Raw genomic sequence first — 18,760 nt, forward strand, 5'->3', positions numbered from 1 at the left:
TGGAGGACTGTCTCCCGTGGGAGGGACCCCACGCTGGAGCAGAGGAGGAGTGTGAGGAGTCCTCCCCCTGAGGAGGAAGGAGCGGCAGAGACAAGGTGTGATGAACTGACCACAACCCCCATTCCCCTTCTCCCTGTGCCGCTGGGAGGGGAGGTGGTAGAAAAATCGGGAGTGAAGTTGAGCCCGGGAAGAAGGGAGGGGTGGGGGGAAAGTGTTTTAAGATTTAGTTTTTATTTCTCATTACCCTGCTCTGATTTGATTGGTAATAAATTAAATTCATTTTCCCCAAGTCGAGTCTGTTTTGTCTGTGATGGCAATTGCTGAGTGATCTCTCCCTGCCCTTATCTCGACCCACGAGTCTTTCATTGTATTTTCTATCCCTTGTCCTGCTGAGGAAGGGGAGTGATAGAGCAGCTTTGGTGGGCACCTGGCATCCAGCCAGGGTCAACCCACCAAAGACCTCTACATTCGTATTTGGTATCACTCATGGGACAGCTGCAGTGAACTGCAGAGAATGTCCTGCTGGGATGGTGGGGCTTATAGCCTGAATTCTGCAAGAGGGGAGGTAGAGCTTGGCTAAGAGGTTACTTTTTATAGGAACAATAAAATAGAGAACTTGTAATAGGTGTGTGAGTTACAGAAGGTGAGCCAACAAAACTTCAATATGTGCGACAATTCTAATAGCTACATCTTTTCATGCTTTGTAACTACTGTGGGCAAGCCACAAAGGGTCCTTTTGTTCCTCTGTTCCTGCAACATCCAAACTCAAGCTTCCTGCATGCTTCCTTGTCATTGTTCCCTATTTCATTTATTTTCTGTAGCCTATGCCATGGCCTCTGAGTGTGCCTCATAGTTGCTTCCCTGTTACTGTTTTTATTCTCCTGTATGTGAAGGAGGTAATTCAGGATATCATCTATAGGCTGAGGCTACTGTGCTGGGGACCACATTTGTGTCATCTATCCCCTTTATCGTTTTCACTCAAAGCTACCAGGCATTGACTATTAGTGTCTGGGTACACAGCAAAGTTTGTAATTGGTCAGGCAACAAATTTCCGATGTTAATTCCTTAAAAACCAACCATCAAGTTGAGGATAAAGTCCACTTCTCAGGCCCAGTGGCAGGTTAAAGATTATTATATTAAAGGTTAGGTATAAGATTGCCTTTTAACATCAAAAACAGTTACGTTTCAAAACATAAACAGTTTATATGTTTATAAGAACAGGTTCAGCAAGCATCTGTCAAAGATGCAACATAATATTCATCAGCATTGCGTTCCTCTTCCACATGGTACATGTCAGCTACAGGCCGCATGGATTCTTCTGGACCCTGCTGAGCAGCAGGAGAGATGCTGGTGGGGCACTTTCCTGCTGGATGGGGCCATGGTAGAGCTTGCCTGACAACCAGCTGATCTGCTTCCCTTCATTGATGTTCTCCCCCTCTAAGAATGGATAATTTTATGCCAGTAGCCAAAATAAATGACTAGTACAAGCCATAGGCATTTTTTTCTCTAGTAGATGTATTTCTGCAACTCTCATTCTCTTCCCTGGGAATTATCCCATTATTCCCATGCAGCAAACCTGCCACAACTTCGGGCACTACAGAACTTCCATTCCTTAAGCGAGGTGTTATCCATCCCTCTAGACGCTCTGAAATCCTGCTAGCCCCATCTCTTGCCCTGATGCTCAAAGTGGCCAGGTGGGAAAGCATGAAATGGAAGCTATTGGGTGATATGCAAATTATCTCTAAATATGCAAACATTCATCAAAATAATTTGCAGGACCTGTAATGCACAAAACTGCCCAAAGCTGTAACAGCAATGTGCCATTCAGAGAAAGAAGAAAAGAGGGCGCAATGCAAGGACATGCCAAAGGGATCTCCTCCCCCTTTAGTTCACTGTTCCTGCCCTGAAGTGATGTGTAATTTGGATTTAGCATCACACGAAGTGTGAGAAGGAAGAGGAGGCTATTTTTATTGGCATATCCAGAAAATAGGATATTTTGGTGGGTGCTGTAATTCTTTTCCTCTCTGAACATAAGAAACGTAATTCAGCCCTTAACCTCTCTCCTAGTCTTGCTTTCTCTCCCTCTGTAGATACTGTCTTTGTTGTTATCCTAATTAACATCATCATTATATTTTTAAGTCATCAAAAAAAAAAAACCTCTGCAGCAAGCTTAATGTAACTGACTGAATTTCATTCAATTTTGCTTCTTACAGAAGTGGAAAGTGCTATGTTGCCTACGAAATAAAAAGGGCAATTTCCTTAATTTTTTCTTCTGTTTTTTTTGGGCAGAGTATGGAATTTATAACTCTGGCTAGACAATGGCCCCCTCAGTGGCAGAGACTCATTTCGGAGACAATAGATGTTGTCCGAACTCTGTCACTGTGACCACATCAAACCATTATTATGGCTGCAAGCCAAGAGAAGAAAAAAGAATCCTTTTTATTATTGCTTTTCTGTGCAGTCTCTGTAACTTGGTAAAGGTCTTCCAAATCTGATTTTGCAAATCTTAAATGCAACATATTATATTGTATTATTAACCTTGTCTTTCGTATGCCTTTGATATGATTCCTTGAAGTCTACACGGATCTATCAGGTAGATTTAAATGTGTTCTACAAAGAAACGTTAAATAATACAGCTACTAAAAAGGTTTTTCTTTTACCTAGAAATTCAGTCTGCTGGCATATATCATCTTGGAGGAAAATGTTCTGTTTGTGTTCCACAAGTAATGTTTTAGTTGTTACTGATGTTTTTTGTTCTTTTATTGTTGTCATACAACTCACAAGGAAATTAATTTTTGTTTCAAATTATTTTTTTAATAAGTTATGCAAATTTCTAGTAAGTGTAGACATTAATTGTGTTTATTCTTTTTATTTAGGCACCTTTGTTACTAAAGTAACAGCTACAGATGCAGATGATCCAGTTTATGGAAATAGTGCCAAGCTGGTTTATAGCATTCTGGAAGGACAGCCTTACTTTTCTATTGAGCCACATACAGGTGGGTGACTCTGAATATGAATCCTTGGGTTATATTTACACAAGTGACCATGCCTCCTACGTATTTCATATAATATACTTAAACAGGGAGCGTAAGTAGATGTCTGTCAGTATTACCGAGTTGTAACACGTCTCACTTGTATTCCATCAGAGTCTGATCATGTGAAAAGACAAAGAAAAATATGTATTAATGATAGCGTAAGTAATGGTGATGCTAATATTACAGAAGTTACTGAAGCAAAACTGAAGGTAGTGGAAGTGTGACTTGTAACTGATTAAGGGATTGAAAGACTTGGCCTGAGGAATTTAATGGGCCTAATGTATTTTCAATATGAGACTATAGTATTTCCAGTTAAAGAAAGTGCAGTTTAGCTTGGGAATTTTAGTGAATATATTGTGTGTTTTCATTAAAAATGATTTTTCTTTCTTGATTGGATGGATCAGGGGAAAGAAAGACCATGATAGTGAGTATTGCTATGAAGTTTTATTAGCATGCATTTAGGATGACTTTACTTCTCTGTGGTTTTAAGGTCTTGAAAGTCATCTGAAAAAAATGCCAATAAATCCATTCCTGATCCTGCTTGTGTACGTATGTTATACTTAAAGCAAATTCATTTAGTTAGTCTGAGAAGTGTTTTTTAAAGTTATTTGATTTTATTTCTTATATTCTTTCACCTGTTACGAGAAGCAGGTTTTAGTCACTGTGAGTCAAGCAGCTGTGATCTCCTAAGGAGAAGAAAACTATAACTCATTTTAGAGCATACAAAAATGCACCTGAATTTATATGATCATAAAGGAGCTTAAAGCAAATTCATTTAGTTAGTCTGAGAAGTGTTTTTTAAAGTTATTTGATTTTATTTCTTATATTCTTTCACCTGTTACGAGAAGCAGGTTTTAGTCACTGTGAGTCAAGCAGCTGTGATCTCCTAAGGAGAAGAAAACTATAACTCATTTTAGAGCATACAAAAATGCACCTGAATTTATATGATCATAAAGGAGTAAAGTAGGAGTAAAAATTCTTGTCCTCATGCAGATTAACAAAATTATGAAATAAATCCTAGGAGAAATTATTAAAGGATGCTTTTGATAGATCAAGTGTGCTAAGTTTTCTCACAAACATTAAACAGAGCACTCTTAGACTCTTTAAAGTCTAGAAGTTCTTTAACTCTTTCTGGTGAGATTGCATGGGAAAAATTATTTCCCTTTCCTAGAAATGCCCTAACTTGCAGAGACTTTTGGTAAATAGCGTAGGTCGATAAATATTAATAGGTTAATGGATTAATCCATTAAAATACTTTCTTCTGGTTGAAGGACAGCTGTCTGAAGTGTGAAAACAATCTCTGGAATGTGATTCGGTATTTTATTTTATGTTGCATGCAAAATAGAGTTTTACAAAGAATAACTCTCACACAGCACAATGGAAATACAGTAGCTTGTTTCAAAGATAAGTATGTCGAGAGAGTGTTATTAGTGAAGCCCCTTAGTCCATTCTGGCTGATTTGTCACAAGTTATGTGGAAATATAACTCTGAACAGACCCCTGACTATCAGGTAGCAAAAAACAGGCTGCCCAGGGAAGTGGTGGAGTCACCATCCCTGGAAGTATTTAAAAGACGTGTAGATGAGGCGCTTAGGGACATGGTTTAGTGGGCATGGTGGTGTTGGGTTAATGGTTGGACTCGATGATCTTGGAGGTCTTTTCCAACCTTAATGATTCTATGATTTGGTTTTCTTTAACATTACAAATTGTTGCATGCAGTAATGACTTCAGTCAGCTGTCTTAATTAGAGGGGGATGAGCTGTAGGCTCTCTCTCAGTTCCTACTGGGGAAAGTTAGTGCTTTAGCAGGGGAACCCATCAGCTTTCAGAGAGGAGCTGAGAAGTGTATTCTTCACCTACACAGAAGATATTTCACTTCTTTCATGCAAAATAGCCTGAAAGAAAATATTCCAAATATAAAAAATTGTTTAATTTTACTCAGATTTATTATTTGCATTGCATTAAAACCTATGCTTAATCCAATGCAGTAACTATTCATCACCTAGGAAAGTGATTTCCATTATTATAAAAGCCAGAGAAAACTCCAAAGTTTTTTGGTGAACCTGAAAATCAAGATTTTTCTCCTGTTTCACTAGCATTAAATTCCCCCTCCTACCTTCATTTCCCGTTATAAATATTCCTTTGAGTAGCAGTTCAGTTACCATGAAAATGACACGTTAGTTTCTAAAGGGAATTTAATCATAAAGAATTCAACTGTGGCTTTGCCACAGTTCCTGAGTAAGTGGCTTCATATTATGGAGCTGCTTCTGAATGAATAAGTGGTTTCAGATTCTCCATTTTTCTAGATCTATGGAGGACATCAATGATGTTCTTCTCTAAACCATTACAACTGAATGAGTTTATGTACTGAGGCTGTTCTCTGTTTCTTTGCCATCTCTATGTAATGGCCTTTATCTGTAGTCTAACTACTATGCTGTTCTTACAGCTAGCCACCAAATAGTTTGTTAAATCCAGAGAGTATGCAGTTGTTTCTATGATATTAGATGGACCTATCCATTGCTTGTGATGTTTTAAAATTTGCAGAATTTGTTCTTGTGTCTGAGATGTGTCTTCATTCACTTAGAGAAATCTTAGCCATACTAAATGTCAAATTGTGTAAAGCCCTCCAGCATACATTTGTTTAAAATATGAAAACAATAAACATACATAAAAGTCTAGTCATTAAGCTAACCAGATGCATGTAGTCATGTAGAAACTGCAGCCACATATTATACAGGGTGGAAAAGATTGCTCTAAAACCCAGCAGCCTTATAGTTGTGGCTCTTCTGAAGAGAAGTGTTGACTTCAGAAAACGTAAGGAACTATGCAGCAGATTTTCTTGGTAAGACCAGAATTTTGGAGCAAGGGTATGATAATGTTTATTGCATACCGGAGAGAGTTTTATGGGTTGTTACATGCAGTCTCAAAATGCCAATAGTATTATGCTAAGGTAGCTGCAATTTTGCAGTAGCTTGTGGCGCTGCACATTTCACCTTTTAGAGGTAGTGGTGCATAAACCACACACACTAGTTTAGCAGCTCTGTATTTCGGGCAGTAGTGCTGTTACCATGGACAGATAGGGTGGAAGGTGCATTTTAACAAAAAGAAAATGTCCAAAGCAAATAGAAAGTATGTAGATGTTTGATTATTTCTTTATATTTATCCAACCTTAGCAATGTGAACTATCACAACTAATATTTGTTTCCTCTTAGTAACTAGGCCAGGAAAACACATTATCTTACACATCTGTGTGTAGTACTCAGGAACCTCAGTGAAAGTTTTCATATTTGGATGCCATTGTGACAGTGTACAAATTAAAGCAGAAAAGCCAGGTATAGTAGTGTCTTATCCAAACCAAACCAAACCTGAAGGTGATCCTCTAAGCGTGGTAGACATTTTAGGGTTTGGGGTTGGTTTGTTGGGGTTTTTTTGTTGGGGGCGAGGAAGGGGATGTGTGTATAGTTACATTTTCTCTGTGGTTGCATTTTATTAGTGCCCCTGCTAAGTTGAAAGCCTTTCCAATTCACTTGAAACAGAATTGTGTCTCAACACAGATATTGTGTCTTTCCCAAAATGGAATACCGTTTTAAGAAATGGACTGAAATGGATCACTTCAACATAGAATGTAAATATTTTCTGTCATTCGTGGGATTGTATTAAATGTTATCAAAAGTATAGCTACTTAGAGCTGATCTACTTACTATTTTTCTATATGACTGGCTTTTTATTAGCTTTGCTTATTAGAAATTAAGACTAGATTTAGATCTGTGCAGCTACCAGTACCAGGGCAGCCATAGATAGGCTGTACTGCCTATAATTTTTTTCATTTCCTGGCTCACACTAAAGATTTTCTGACCTTGCTGCTTTGTTCTAATGGTACTTAGCTGAGAGCTGGCCATCAGGAATAATCGTCATCATGCCTCCTGATTCCTCTCCCTTCTGCAGTACTCTGAACAAAAAGAGGGAGCAAAGGTGTAGGGTATGGCTTCATGCCTACAGTAGAAAGGGTTGCTGTACCTGAGGGTAAACCTGAGGAAAGCAGTTGCTTACTCTTCTGCTTTTTTGTGCCTACTAACTTGACATTAACTAGGTGTAGTCCTTGTTTGAATCACACTCTTGGTTGAAACTCCGACAGTACTCTCAACCTTCTTGCTGAAACAATTCTATAATGCTGGGTGCACAGAAATAAGTACTGGTAAGTGACCCATAAAACAATAATTTTCCATTACCCTAGATGAAAAATGCATATACTTCTGCAGTTCTAGTTTGCAAATTCTTCTGTATGAGTTATAGACACATGAAAGAAGGTAATTCAGAAGTTATTTTTCATTCAGTGCTCTGAATATGGCTTAGGGTAAATGCTTTTTTGATGGCTTGTTCTGAATATTTTTCATTTTTCATAGGTGAATTTTAGTATGACCACTGGTTTATTGGATAGAGAGTAAACTTAAATAATACATTACAAAGATACAGATTCAGATTTTCTATGAGAGGCTAAAGCTACACTGTGATGACATCAGATTAGTAACGAAACTCACGGTGGACTAAAATATATTCCATAAATCATTATCATTACATTTGACTAACTGATGTCAGGTTTCCTGACTAACATGTATTATTTATAAAGGTATACAAGTTTTATGTATTCTCTCATAATCCAAATAATGACAATCAAAATGCTAGGGAAGGGGGTTCCTTAAGACTGCTAAAAGTAGCTAAAGTACACTTCTCACTTTTAAGCTTTTTGGGGGATATTAAATCATGACTGTCAGCTTTAAAATAAGATTATCATAATGTAACATAATATGAAATGACACTGTGTTCTACAATATAGGAATGGCAGAGAAAATACATTTTCAGCTGTGTCTGACTTTACGTTTCACATGAACTTAATAATGTCACTCCTACACATACCTGAAATACAGTTACATGAACAAGGCAAATTACACCAAACGACCTACTGCACTGGAAAACACATTATATTATTCAAGCATAAACCCTTACTATATATGAAAAAGAATAGATTTTAAACACTGCCATCTTGGATATGGTCATTTGGTACAACGCCAAAGCTCAAGTTAGTAAAACTGAGATGAATAGAAGAGTCAGGAGACCTAGAAAACTAAGGACTCTCCTAACAGAATGTGGGTATTTTTTTGGAGAGTGAATAATTGATTTTTTTTCTATACCTAGCTTTAACTTCCAGGTGAAAATGCACATGCTTTAATCAACAGAGCTTTTAATGATTTAGTATATGGCCCTCTCTGGACCACAGTGTTGAACCTGCGACACCCTGTGGTTCTGCAAACAGAACATAAATGAGTAGGCCTAGGAGGAATGAAAACGGCATCCAGCAGAAGTCAGGTCTGCATCTTTTATTTTAATTTGCAGTCTTTATTATCTTCCTCCATCTAGACCTTGAAATACAGTCCAGCAGAATAAAAACAAATAAGGTAGCAAGAGGATAAATGACAGCAACTTTTGAGTTACAGACATTTTTGTGATGTTACAGACTATTTCTTCTATCTGGTTGTTAATGTCCAGTTTATTAGTAATGGTGCGTATCAATGATAGCACAGCTGCCCTCAGAATGTTGCATGTAGTACTGATGAGACCATCATCATAAAAAAGACTACTGAAATACTGAAGAAAGTTCAAAGCAGGGTAGCTAAGGTGAGAAGAATATTACTTACAATGAAAGATTGATTGAACTTAATTTGTATGAACTGGATAAGAGGTGATTAAAGGAGGATATGAAATCACTGCACAAATATTTGAAAGGTGTTAATAAAAGAGAGGCATGGGGACTGTTTCTGTAATTACTCATGATAAAATGACAGGGTAGCATTTTCAAACTAGAGAGATGGGTAAACAGTTTTGATACAGGAAGTAATCTGCAACTGTAAGGGGAAAGTAATGAGCTGCTAGGAACAGAACTAACTCGTGTTCAACAGAGCCTTTCTAAATAGTTCAGTTTCTAAATAGTTTAGATTTAAACCCTCATGGGGTTAGTGCAGTGAAAGAACTTGTCTGACATTAGTCAGAGCCTGGATTGAACTGCTGCTTTCTAGCTCATTTCATTAACTAGTGCTGCTGTGATATCCTTGCCAATTACTACAGATTTAGTTCAAGTTAACTAATCTTTTAACGGAAACAATTTTAAGAGACATAAACTGGGATGGGTAGATATTGTTCTGTCTTAGCAAGTGAGGCGTAGGAACTCCTTTCCTAGAGGAGAAGGCAGGTATGTGCAGCAGCATACAGAAGGTAGGTCCATGCAGCCCAGATAGCAGCATTCCCAAGGTAGCAGAATTGGCTCCAGCACATGCAAGGATTTCTGGAGTTTATACTTGGTCGCTTCTGTTACAGCACTGTCAGCTCTGTCTTGACAGCATTTGATGCACTTAGGCGCAATGCTGAAAATTGAGTGTATTTTCAAACTAGTATAAGCCTTTCCTTGTCATTGTGTACTAAGTATACTGTGCAACCTTAGGAGTTGTGTTAAGGTATTTGTACAGAGATTCTTTGGTGATTCTGAGAGTTGTCTTGGTGACAGCCCATTAGGAGAGAGAGTTGTACTGACAAACTGCTAGTGCAGCAGACCCGAGGGTCAGTCCTACAGATCTTGCTTTTTACTTAGAAGTATAAAGTGCAACTATTATGGATAAGGTATGTAGGATTGGGTCCTTCAGTAGCAGCAAGAGCTGTCTTTTCTGATTAATAAAGGAAGTACAAAATCACTGCAGAGAGGTTTGAAAAGAGTTATAATGGTCTGTAGTTGGTAAAGATGAGTGGCTTAAGATCAAGACAGATTGGCATTCGAAAAAAGGTGATTTCTGCTTCTAGAGCTTATGTAATAATGGTAGTAACAAAAAAGCTGATACACATATTTCTTGCATTTCAGAGCAATATCTCTATCATTTTAGAAAGCTAGTGAGATAGTTAGGACTTAACCATTTTCCTCATGCTGAGTAGGAAAACAGGGGCTACATATCTAAATAATGTTGTGCTTCAAGAGACTGAATTAGAGAGAGGAAATTGAACTACACAGCTAGATTTGGAAAGCATCTGAAAAAGAATCCAAGGCTACTTTCTGTAAAGTGTCTAGTATAATTATAGGTATTGGAGCATCATTACAAATAAAATCCTAAGGAAGCAAGGTCATAAATGCAGTGCAGAATATTTATTGCGTTCATTCTCAGTTGGTGAGAGGGTCATACTATGCCAGTGAAACTTGGTCCCAGGGAAAAGGGAATGGCTGGTAAGTAGAGATGAAAGCTTTTTACTTACACTGTAAAACCCAGATACAAGTTCATCTGAATTAAAAAGGTAGTATTACACTAGGTGTTATCCAGTCGTATTCTATATGATATTCTTGAAGCAGAATACATATAGTGAAAGGTAGGTAGTGTTAATTTACGCACAATGGCAAACTTGCAAGGTCTACTTCAGAATGAAAGCAAGATCAGAAAACACAAAAATTGTAGTAATATGGGCTGAAAAAGAAAATACAATAGATTGTAGGTTACAGAAGAAACAAGAGAATTAATAAAATGATATTCCACCTTCATCTCACTGTTTAACAGACAGGCAGGCAGTGCCATCTTCCCCATAAAATTTTAAAAAATAGACATGGTAATAAGATATCTACACTGTTAGCTTCTCTCTTAAAAATACAAAAATGGCACAGAATCACTCCACATAAAATGGTATAACATAGTATTCAATTCCTCACCTAGTGATTATTTTTACTGTGGCTAATGTCTTTGATTTGAAATATATCTACATCTGAACGTAGCTGAGACAACTCCTGTAATTGATAATTTTTCTGGAAAGTCAGCCAACTTTGCTAGAGATGACAGATATTTTTCTTGTCTTGCTAAAATAAAAACCCTAAGGCATTAGAACTAAGTAAGAAATGATAATATTTTATGGTAATTTTTATCAAAACAATTATGATTTTTATGAAGGGTAAATTGAATTAAAAATAATGGATCGGTATGCCTGTATCACATTATCAAAGTACTAGAATTCTTTTAGTTTTCAAGAAAGTTAGTTGTGATCTATTCATTTTTTAGGAATTATGGTTCGGGTTTTCCACAGATCTCCAAGTGAACTGCTAAAACATCACTGAAGTCAGCGTGCTTCATGGGAATACAAAGAATGCATCTCACGGCTGAAGAAATTACAAGATTGATTTTTCAGGAGTTTGGGTCCTAAATGACTGCTATATTTAATAAGAATCTCCACCAAGACTTTAGCACAGAAGGAAGATCAAAGCAATAAGACATGGTTTAGTGGTGGACATGGCAGTGCTAGGTTAACGGTTAGGCTTGATGATCTTAAAGGTTTTTTCTGACCTAAATGATTCTGTGATTCTATAACTACTTAGCTCTTCCAAAACGAAGAAGGGAAAGTTCCAAAGTATGCAAGTTGAAATAGCAGGAAGTCTTCATCAAAATGTGTGAGATGAATGAGATGCTTCAAAAGTTTTTCAGGGCCAGATTCCAATTTTGCATAGTGCTTGCTTGGTTTTGTTCCATGTTCTCAATTATTATTATGTGCAGTTTCATAGCATTGCCATAAAGACATCCTTAAAAAAATAGAGAGGGAAGTGAAAAACAGATCCTTATTTCTATTGTTCCTTTTGCTTCTCTTCTTTCTCTTCATCAACTATAGCCTCTGACACATTGCTTCTTTTCCCCTGATCTTTTTCGGTGTGAGACTGTATATTCTTCCAAATAGGTTTTTGAAAGTAGTCCACAGGGGTGCATTTTAACTGATTCAAGTTGTGAGGCAGATTGTGCAAATTGCTCAGTGTGTGCATTTAGGACCACTGTAAAAGTAAATCCTATTCTACAGCTGTTTTATTTGCTATTGAGCAGTGTGACACCAATAGCTGTTTAGGAAAAGCAACTCAGCCAAAAAAAAAAAAACCAAACAACTAAAGGTACTTCCAATATTGGGGGTGTTTTGATTCTTTGAAGAAATAGATTACTGCTTGATTTCTTTCCCTTCCAACCCGCTTCTTGATGCTTCCAGCTTTAGTCAGAGGATCCGTAGCCAAATTATGATGCAGGTATCTGTTAAGTGGTTTTACTACATGTCCATTGAATGTTTTCACAGGACTAAGGTTTGTGATATATTTTAGAGTACATAGAGGTAAAGCCTGATCTTAAACAATATGGAAGGAAGAGACCTCAAGTGAGAATGCAGTGAGCACCCTTGCCCCAAAAAAGGATCAGGTTTATCCCTTCTCATTCTCGACAGACGTTTGTCTGATATGTTCTTAAAAACTTTCAGTAATGAAAATACTACAAATTCTATAGGCAGCCTTCTGTCTGTACTTAGCTTCTCTTTTAGAGAGTGTTCCCCTAATTTTTTAACTGAAATTTCTCTTGCTGCAATTTAAACCCATTTTGTGGTTTATATTTTAAGCCCTTTATTTCTTCTCTTATCCCCAGTGGAAAAGGAGAGTAGCTCCTAGTAATTTTTATATATTTGGCTGTAAAGTCTTTCGTCATACTTCCCTAACTATATAAACCAATTTTTTTCAAAACTGGACACACTGTTCCAGCTGCAGCCTTACCACTATGAGTGAACTGGAAGGATTATTCCACGGTTCTTCCATATAACATAGTAGCTAATATACCACGAAATGTTTGAGCATTTTTGTAGCAAAATGCTGTTGACTCATATTCAGCTCATTTTGACTCCACATTCTTTTCTGTCTTGTGAGTCATCTGCTCTATTGTAATTGTGAAGTTAATTGTTTCACCCACACAAAATACTTCTTAGTTGCCAAATTGAGTTGCATCCTGCTTTTTTAGACTATCCAATTTGTCAAAATTGTTTTTAACTCTAATCCTGTTCTTCCAGTACTTGCAATGGCTCCCAACTTTGTGTCATCTGAAAGGCTTGATAAGTTCTTCCTGTCTTCCATCATTCAGGAAACACTGAATGATACTAGAAGCAGAACAAACCCTGCAAACCACTTCATCCATCCATCCACTTTGACAGTAAGCCATTGATAACTGTTCTGAATACAATCTTCCAACAAGCGTCTACCTGCCTTACATTAGTTTACGGTAATTCTCATCCCTCGCTTTTAAACTGCTCTCCTGTTTGGTACATATCATTTTCATCCATCATAGCATGCTGAAAGTGATTATGTTTTTGTTCTCGATTTGTTTCTGAGTTGAATTGAAGTACAGCAGGTTGAATGCTCAATGAGTTAATGTTCTGTGTGCTGCATGCGTACTAGTATTTGGTGAGCCCAAATTGTCTTCTAAAAATAGATCGAAAGTTTCAGTACTTCCTGTGAGCCCAGCCTGAGAACTGGTGAGTAAAGCAAAAGAACAAATAAATATCCTTGAAATTCTCTATGGATAACTCCCTTAGTCTGTCTTTGTCTCGATCACATTACTTAGGTGAGGATGGAGCCTTTTTGTCTTTATTAATTTTCCTCGTAAGAGATACTGACACTTCTCTTTTGCTGACCTCCATTCTATAGATTCTGCGTATAGAAATACTGGTGGTAACAATCAGCCTGTGTAATTTGGATATATCTGATGTTTAAAAACCTTCAGTTCCTCTTACAGTAATTGAAACAATAAACTTCTTTTTAGCTTTTTATTGTGTTTGAAATTGAAACTTTACTTATCTTTGACTCTTAGCTTCTGGCAAATGGTTTATGGGCTGAGACAGTGGACAGAAATATGTAGAAAAATATTGAAATAACAGGTTGTGTTAGTAACTTTATAGAGAAAAAAACCCCCTAATTTTTATGTCTTAGAAGTCAGAAACTGTAAATCTGATTTAGACACTTTTTAAGGTATTTAATATTCCTGGTATCTTTCAAACCATAGACAAGGGCTAGACTGTTCCATACATTAAGAGACAAATTAAAATACATGTCTAGGAAAAATCATCATTTTATTGAAATAATTAACTTGTCTCAGAGGAAACTGCAGAATACAAAATGTGATATCTTACACAAGTCATCTGTGGGCTAGACTTAACTATATAAATTAGGTTTAAAAAAAACAAAACAAAACAAAACAAAAAACCAAGGGAAACTCTGCCTAAAAAATAAAAATGGAGAAAAAGTTATAGTAGGCTTAATACAAAACCCATTGAAATAAGGTTTCACTGATCTTTAGATCAGCTCTATTAGTGAAAAAAATTAATGTGGACCAAATTCTGATACCCTAAGTTTGCATTAGCATCCTTTTCATGAGTCATCTCATTTATAACCATAGAATTATTCACAGAATGCATCATTATTATTCCTAAACAGTAAACCAATCAGTCCAAACCAGTCACAACTGTCAAATGCTTTTAGAAATAAATATCATTTACTCTCCTTACCCAGGCTGCTATGGAGGAAATGGTCCTACTCTTTTACTGAATGTATTTTGCACCTATCACATCTGATAAATATTTATTATTATCTTCTGGGGTTTACTGTTCTCCTGTTTTCATTAAAAAAAATTAACAGAAGCACATTCTTCAGTGTTTTGTGGAATAACTTATGTCCCCTCCTATAGATGGTATAGAATAGTTAAATTACATTAATGTTGTACTTCAAGGCTGCTTCATTGGTTTTACAAGCACTGGACTGCATTGTATTTGTCAGGGTCCTGAGCACAACCTCCTTCAAGGAGCGTAGCTGGTTAAGTTTAGAAGTGCAGCTGGCTGCAGCCAAGGTCAGCTCCTTTGCTGATACGAGCTGTTGTGAAGAAAGCTTCACGCAAGGGCCACCCCTCCTTTTCCTTGGGAGCTGCTCTTAGGCTGAGGCTCTACTGCTGGCCCCCGGCTGTGCTGCATCTGCGCCCGGTCTCCTATTTTCTCGGTTCTGACCCAGATCCAGACCTCCGGCTGGGTTTCCTGGCCTGGCCTCAGACCTGCCTTGTTGCTGTGGCCTCGCAGAGTGATCATCAGCCTGTGGTTCGTCCTGGCCACTGTCTCTGGATCTGAGCAGGACCCTGACTTGCCACTCTGCAGTCTGGCTCCTTGTTGGTGAGGTCACTGCTCCTGCCTTGTTTCCACCCTCTGCTCCCAACTGCACTGCACTGCCCTTGCTGCTCCTAACCCCACTTACCCCATGTTGGAATGAAAAATGACTGATGAATTATCAAGTTCCTTGGGAACAAGAGATTACTCTGGCTTGGCAGTTGCAGACATAAGATAGAGGTTTCATTTTAATCCGGAATTGTATTTATAAAATAAGAGAACAAGTAAAAGAAACAGTATAAAGTAAGAGAACAACCCAAAATATTTTATGGAAATCATTTACAAAAGCATAGGTTACGAGACTGCTATTACGTTATGTTTGGTGGTTTATGTAGCAAGCATATTGCTTTATACTAAATGCCTTACACTCCCTTGCTCTTAGCTTGGTCCTGTACTCAGCCAAGAAAAGAAGGTCTGATCAGATTCTTAGTATTACAGTATTAAAGACAAATGGATTCTAAAATTTACTAAAATGCATCTCTATTAATGATAAAGACCAGGAACATTTCTTTATTCACCACAAATACATGAATAGATAATCTCGGCATTTCAGCCAGAGTGTCATTTCTGAGAAGCTTATTTAATAGAAACTATCCCATGTGAAAGAAAAAGAGCTATTTGAAGTCTCCACAGTTACGCTAGTCCCAGTAGAGAAATCAAAACTAACAGATTCGCAATAAGTATTGATTGACATCTAAAAACTCCTGACAATACTCAACAAAGAACCGGTAAAAAACCAAAACAAAACAGTGCAAGAGCTAATGAAATGTATGATCAGTCCCAGTAACGGGTATGTATGATCCAGGGTGTGAACTTGGCCACTCTATTCAACATGCAAATCTCAACAAATATACAGTACAGTATAGAATTCTTACCTTCTTTTTTCAATGACTTGGTGAGTTGCTGACAATGTTTGCCCATAAACTGTGTCCTTCAGCTCTGTAAGTACAGGCCCCATGAAAAGAGACACTCTTCTTTATGCCTCATAAGAACACTCAAGCACCATGGTTTAAAGGAACCACTACAATGGTGGATTCAGTTCCCCTTGGCACTCTTACACTTCACTTAGCCACTAAGATAATTCAGTAACTTGAACTTTGTGCTCTCTTTTCACAGACAAATGATTTTTTTAAAAATAGAACTAAAAAACAGGATTAAAAGAAGAAAAAATGCCGTATTTCAATTTAACATTTAGAGTTGTTTTCCCTAGGTTTAGTGGGACTTCTTTAACTGATTATTATCTTTTTATTATGGACATTACTAGATTGTCATGAACATCATTTAAATTTACCATTAAACATTTAGTATTGCACTTTCCATACTGAATGTTGTGAATATAATAGCATGTTGCAGGTGGAGAAGTTTTGGAAAGAAAAAAAGGTTTTATTATTTCTTCTGTTAGATGTCCACGAAATCTATAGGAGTTTGCAGTGGATCTGGCCCCATCTTTAATTGGACTGTCCCTTGCAGATATCTTCCTGCTAACCCACTGGCATTTTATATTTTGATATACTACAGATCATTTTACGTCTCTGTCTTTAAAAACTTCTAACCTAATAAAGTAGGTGATAGCAGCTTGCTGCGATCATTGTCCAAGACGTGACCCTCCTAGAGCAGGGACAATGGAGTCTTTAGGAGTTTGCAGTGCTGGTGACTGTGCTGAAAGACATACTGAAAGACATGCTGTCATTCTCCAGTAGAAGTTTAGGCACTTGATTTAGGAATTAAGGGAACAAGTGTAGCCTGGATTATATACAAGAGCAGATTAAATAATGGTTTTGGTTTTAAAATACTTGAAACAACTAATCTGAACAGAAACGCTTAACAGTGTTTAAGATTAAGTTTACTACATGGTTGTCTTCTGTTTGTGAATTCTGTGGGGAAACGATGGATTTCTGTGGGAGGTAGGATAGAAACCAAAAAGTTTATGTGGGGAAAAAATGTAAAAATTAATATGTATCACAGGTGTGATTAATTCTTGAGTTTTGGACCACAATTTCATTGCACTTTTCATTAAATCAAGGTAGGTGACCTCTAATATACTTTTTTGAAAATCTCAAATTCTTCTTTATCCTTGGTACTAAGAGGCAACTTAATTGGACCTTTAGCAGTTCAATTTTTATACCAATATTTACATATATCCATAAAAATAGCTGCAAAACTGAATTTGGATCTGTACCTGACTTTTTTTCCCCCCTATTATCGTAGCTGTAATTAAAACAGCTCTTCCCAACATGGACAGAGAAGCCAAAGAAGAATACTTTGTGGTCATCCAAGCAAAGGACATGGGAGGACATATGGGTGGACTCTCTGGAACTACAACAGTGACAATTACACTCACTGATGTTAATGACAATCCTCCTAAGTTTGCACAGAGTAAGTGCCATTATGTGTATGTGTTCTCCTATATGTGAAAGTAATATAGTGCCTGTTTTTTATTATCAAGCTCTTTTTTTTTATCATCATATTGCCTGGGTTTGTAATGTAGTTTAAAAATATGTAGCTGCTATTAGAGAAAGATTAATAATCCTCTGCCTGATTAAGAGCTTAGGAAAGAGGGAATTACATCCACAACAGTGTACACAGCTCTGTCTTCCTTGTTACCCCTCTTACATCCACACAAAAGGGCTTGGAGACTTTTTTCATACATTTATTTGCTTTCAGTGCGGTTGTTTCTAAGTGCTAGATTTAGTTGCTGCTATATGTGCTTCCATCTCATACAGACAAGTGACACCACCAGTAAAAGACATATATGACTGGTAAAAGAAATAAAGGTTTGACTAATTAGGTAATAGCGAAGAAAAAGAAAATAAGTCTGAGTCTAGATAATTGTTGATCTTTAATTCAAAATCCATATTTACTACTGTGGTTCCAATGGATATCTTGCTGGGCTAGGTTAAAATGATTTGGCATCCTGCTGAGATTCTCTACAAGCTTTGTAGTCTGTTTCAAAGATGAAGACGAAAAAAGAAGAGGGAAGAGCATAATGACTGGATCGATTTTATTTTGAACAGGTGCAATCTAATGCACTATTAGAAACTTATCTTTTTATCCAGCTTGTTCTGAAAAACTAAAGTTGTAAGGTATTAATGTCTGTTTTGGGGTTGGAGAATGTTCACATCTAGACTTTGTATCATTTTTACTTTATTAGAAGCACGTTTTTCTAACACAGTACTTATGCACCCAATGTAAAATTAATTCTTTTCCACTTATATATGACCTGAAGTCCACTTTTGCCCTGTTCTGAAGACACAAAGAGTGAAATGGGTTTGTCCTAGTACTCAGCATGTGATAAATACTCTCCTATAGTCTAGAAAATTCACATACAGATAGAGATAAAAAATATAAAATAAATAAGCAGAGGTAAAAGCATATTTGCAAAATACATATTTTATTACCTCATCTTAGTGATTTTTAACAGATAAGCACTCTGTGCACAATAAAAGATTTTCTCTCATTATAAAATAAGAAATGCATAAATTTTTTACTTTATATTACATTGCATTGCTTGCACTTGTGTAACAGTGTTTTCCAACATATGATGACAATTTCCCTAATAATGTGAACATCTATAGATGAGACTCCTGGCTGAAGTGTATCACCACAACGCAGAGGGACATTTCTTTTATACCTGCGATGTACTGTAGCTCTAACTCTGTGACTACAAATCTACTTTTGCCAGCTTGCCTGGCTTTTATATTTGTATCAGCAC

General features: G+C 37.0%; 1 protein-coding gene across 1 annotated transcript in view; it reads left to right on the forward strand.

Moving 5' to 3' along the window:
• LOC104082586 (cadherin-8-like) overlaps positions 1 to 18,760 on the forward strand; it is a gene marked incomplete at its 5' end in the record, with an annotated part of 63,849 nt that overhangs the window by 14,895 nt on the left and 30,194 nt on the right. Inside the window, 2 exon segments of the mRNA XM_009585774.1 lie at positions 2,877 to 2,996; positions 17,257 to 17,424. Coding sequence (XP_009584069.1) covers positions 2,877 to 2,996; positions 17,257 to 17,424 — 288 coding nt within the window.

This window comes from Fulmarus glacialis, unplaced genomic scaffold (assembly GCF_000690835.1).
Source record: "Fulmarus glacialis isolate BGI_N327 unplaced genomic scaffold, ASM69083v1 scaffold46409, whole genome shotgun sequence".
Classification (NCBI taxonomy): Eukaryota; Metazoa; Chordata; class Aves; order Procellariiformes; family Procellariidae; genus Fulmarus; species Fulmarus glacialis.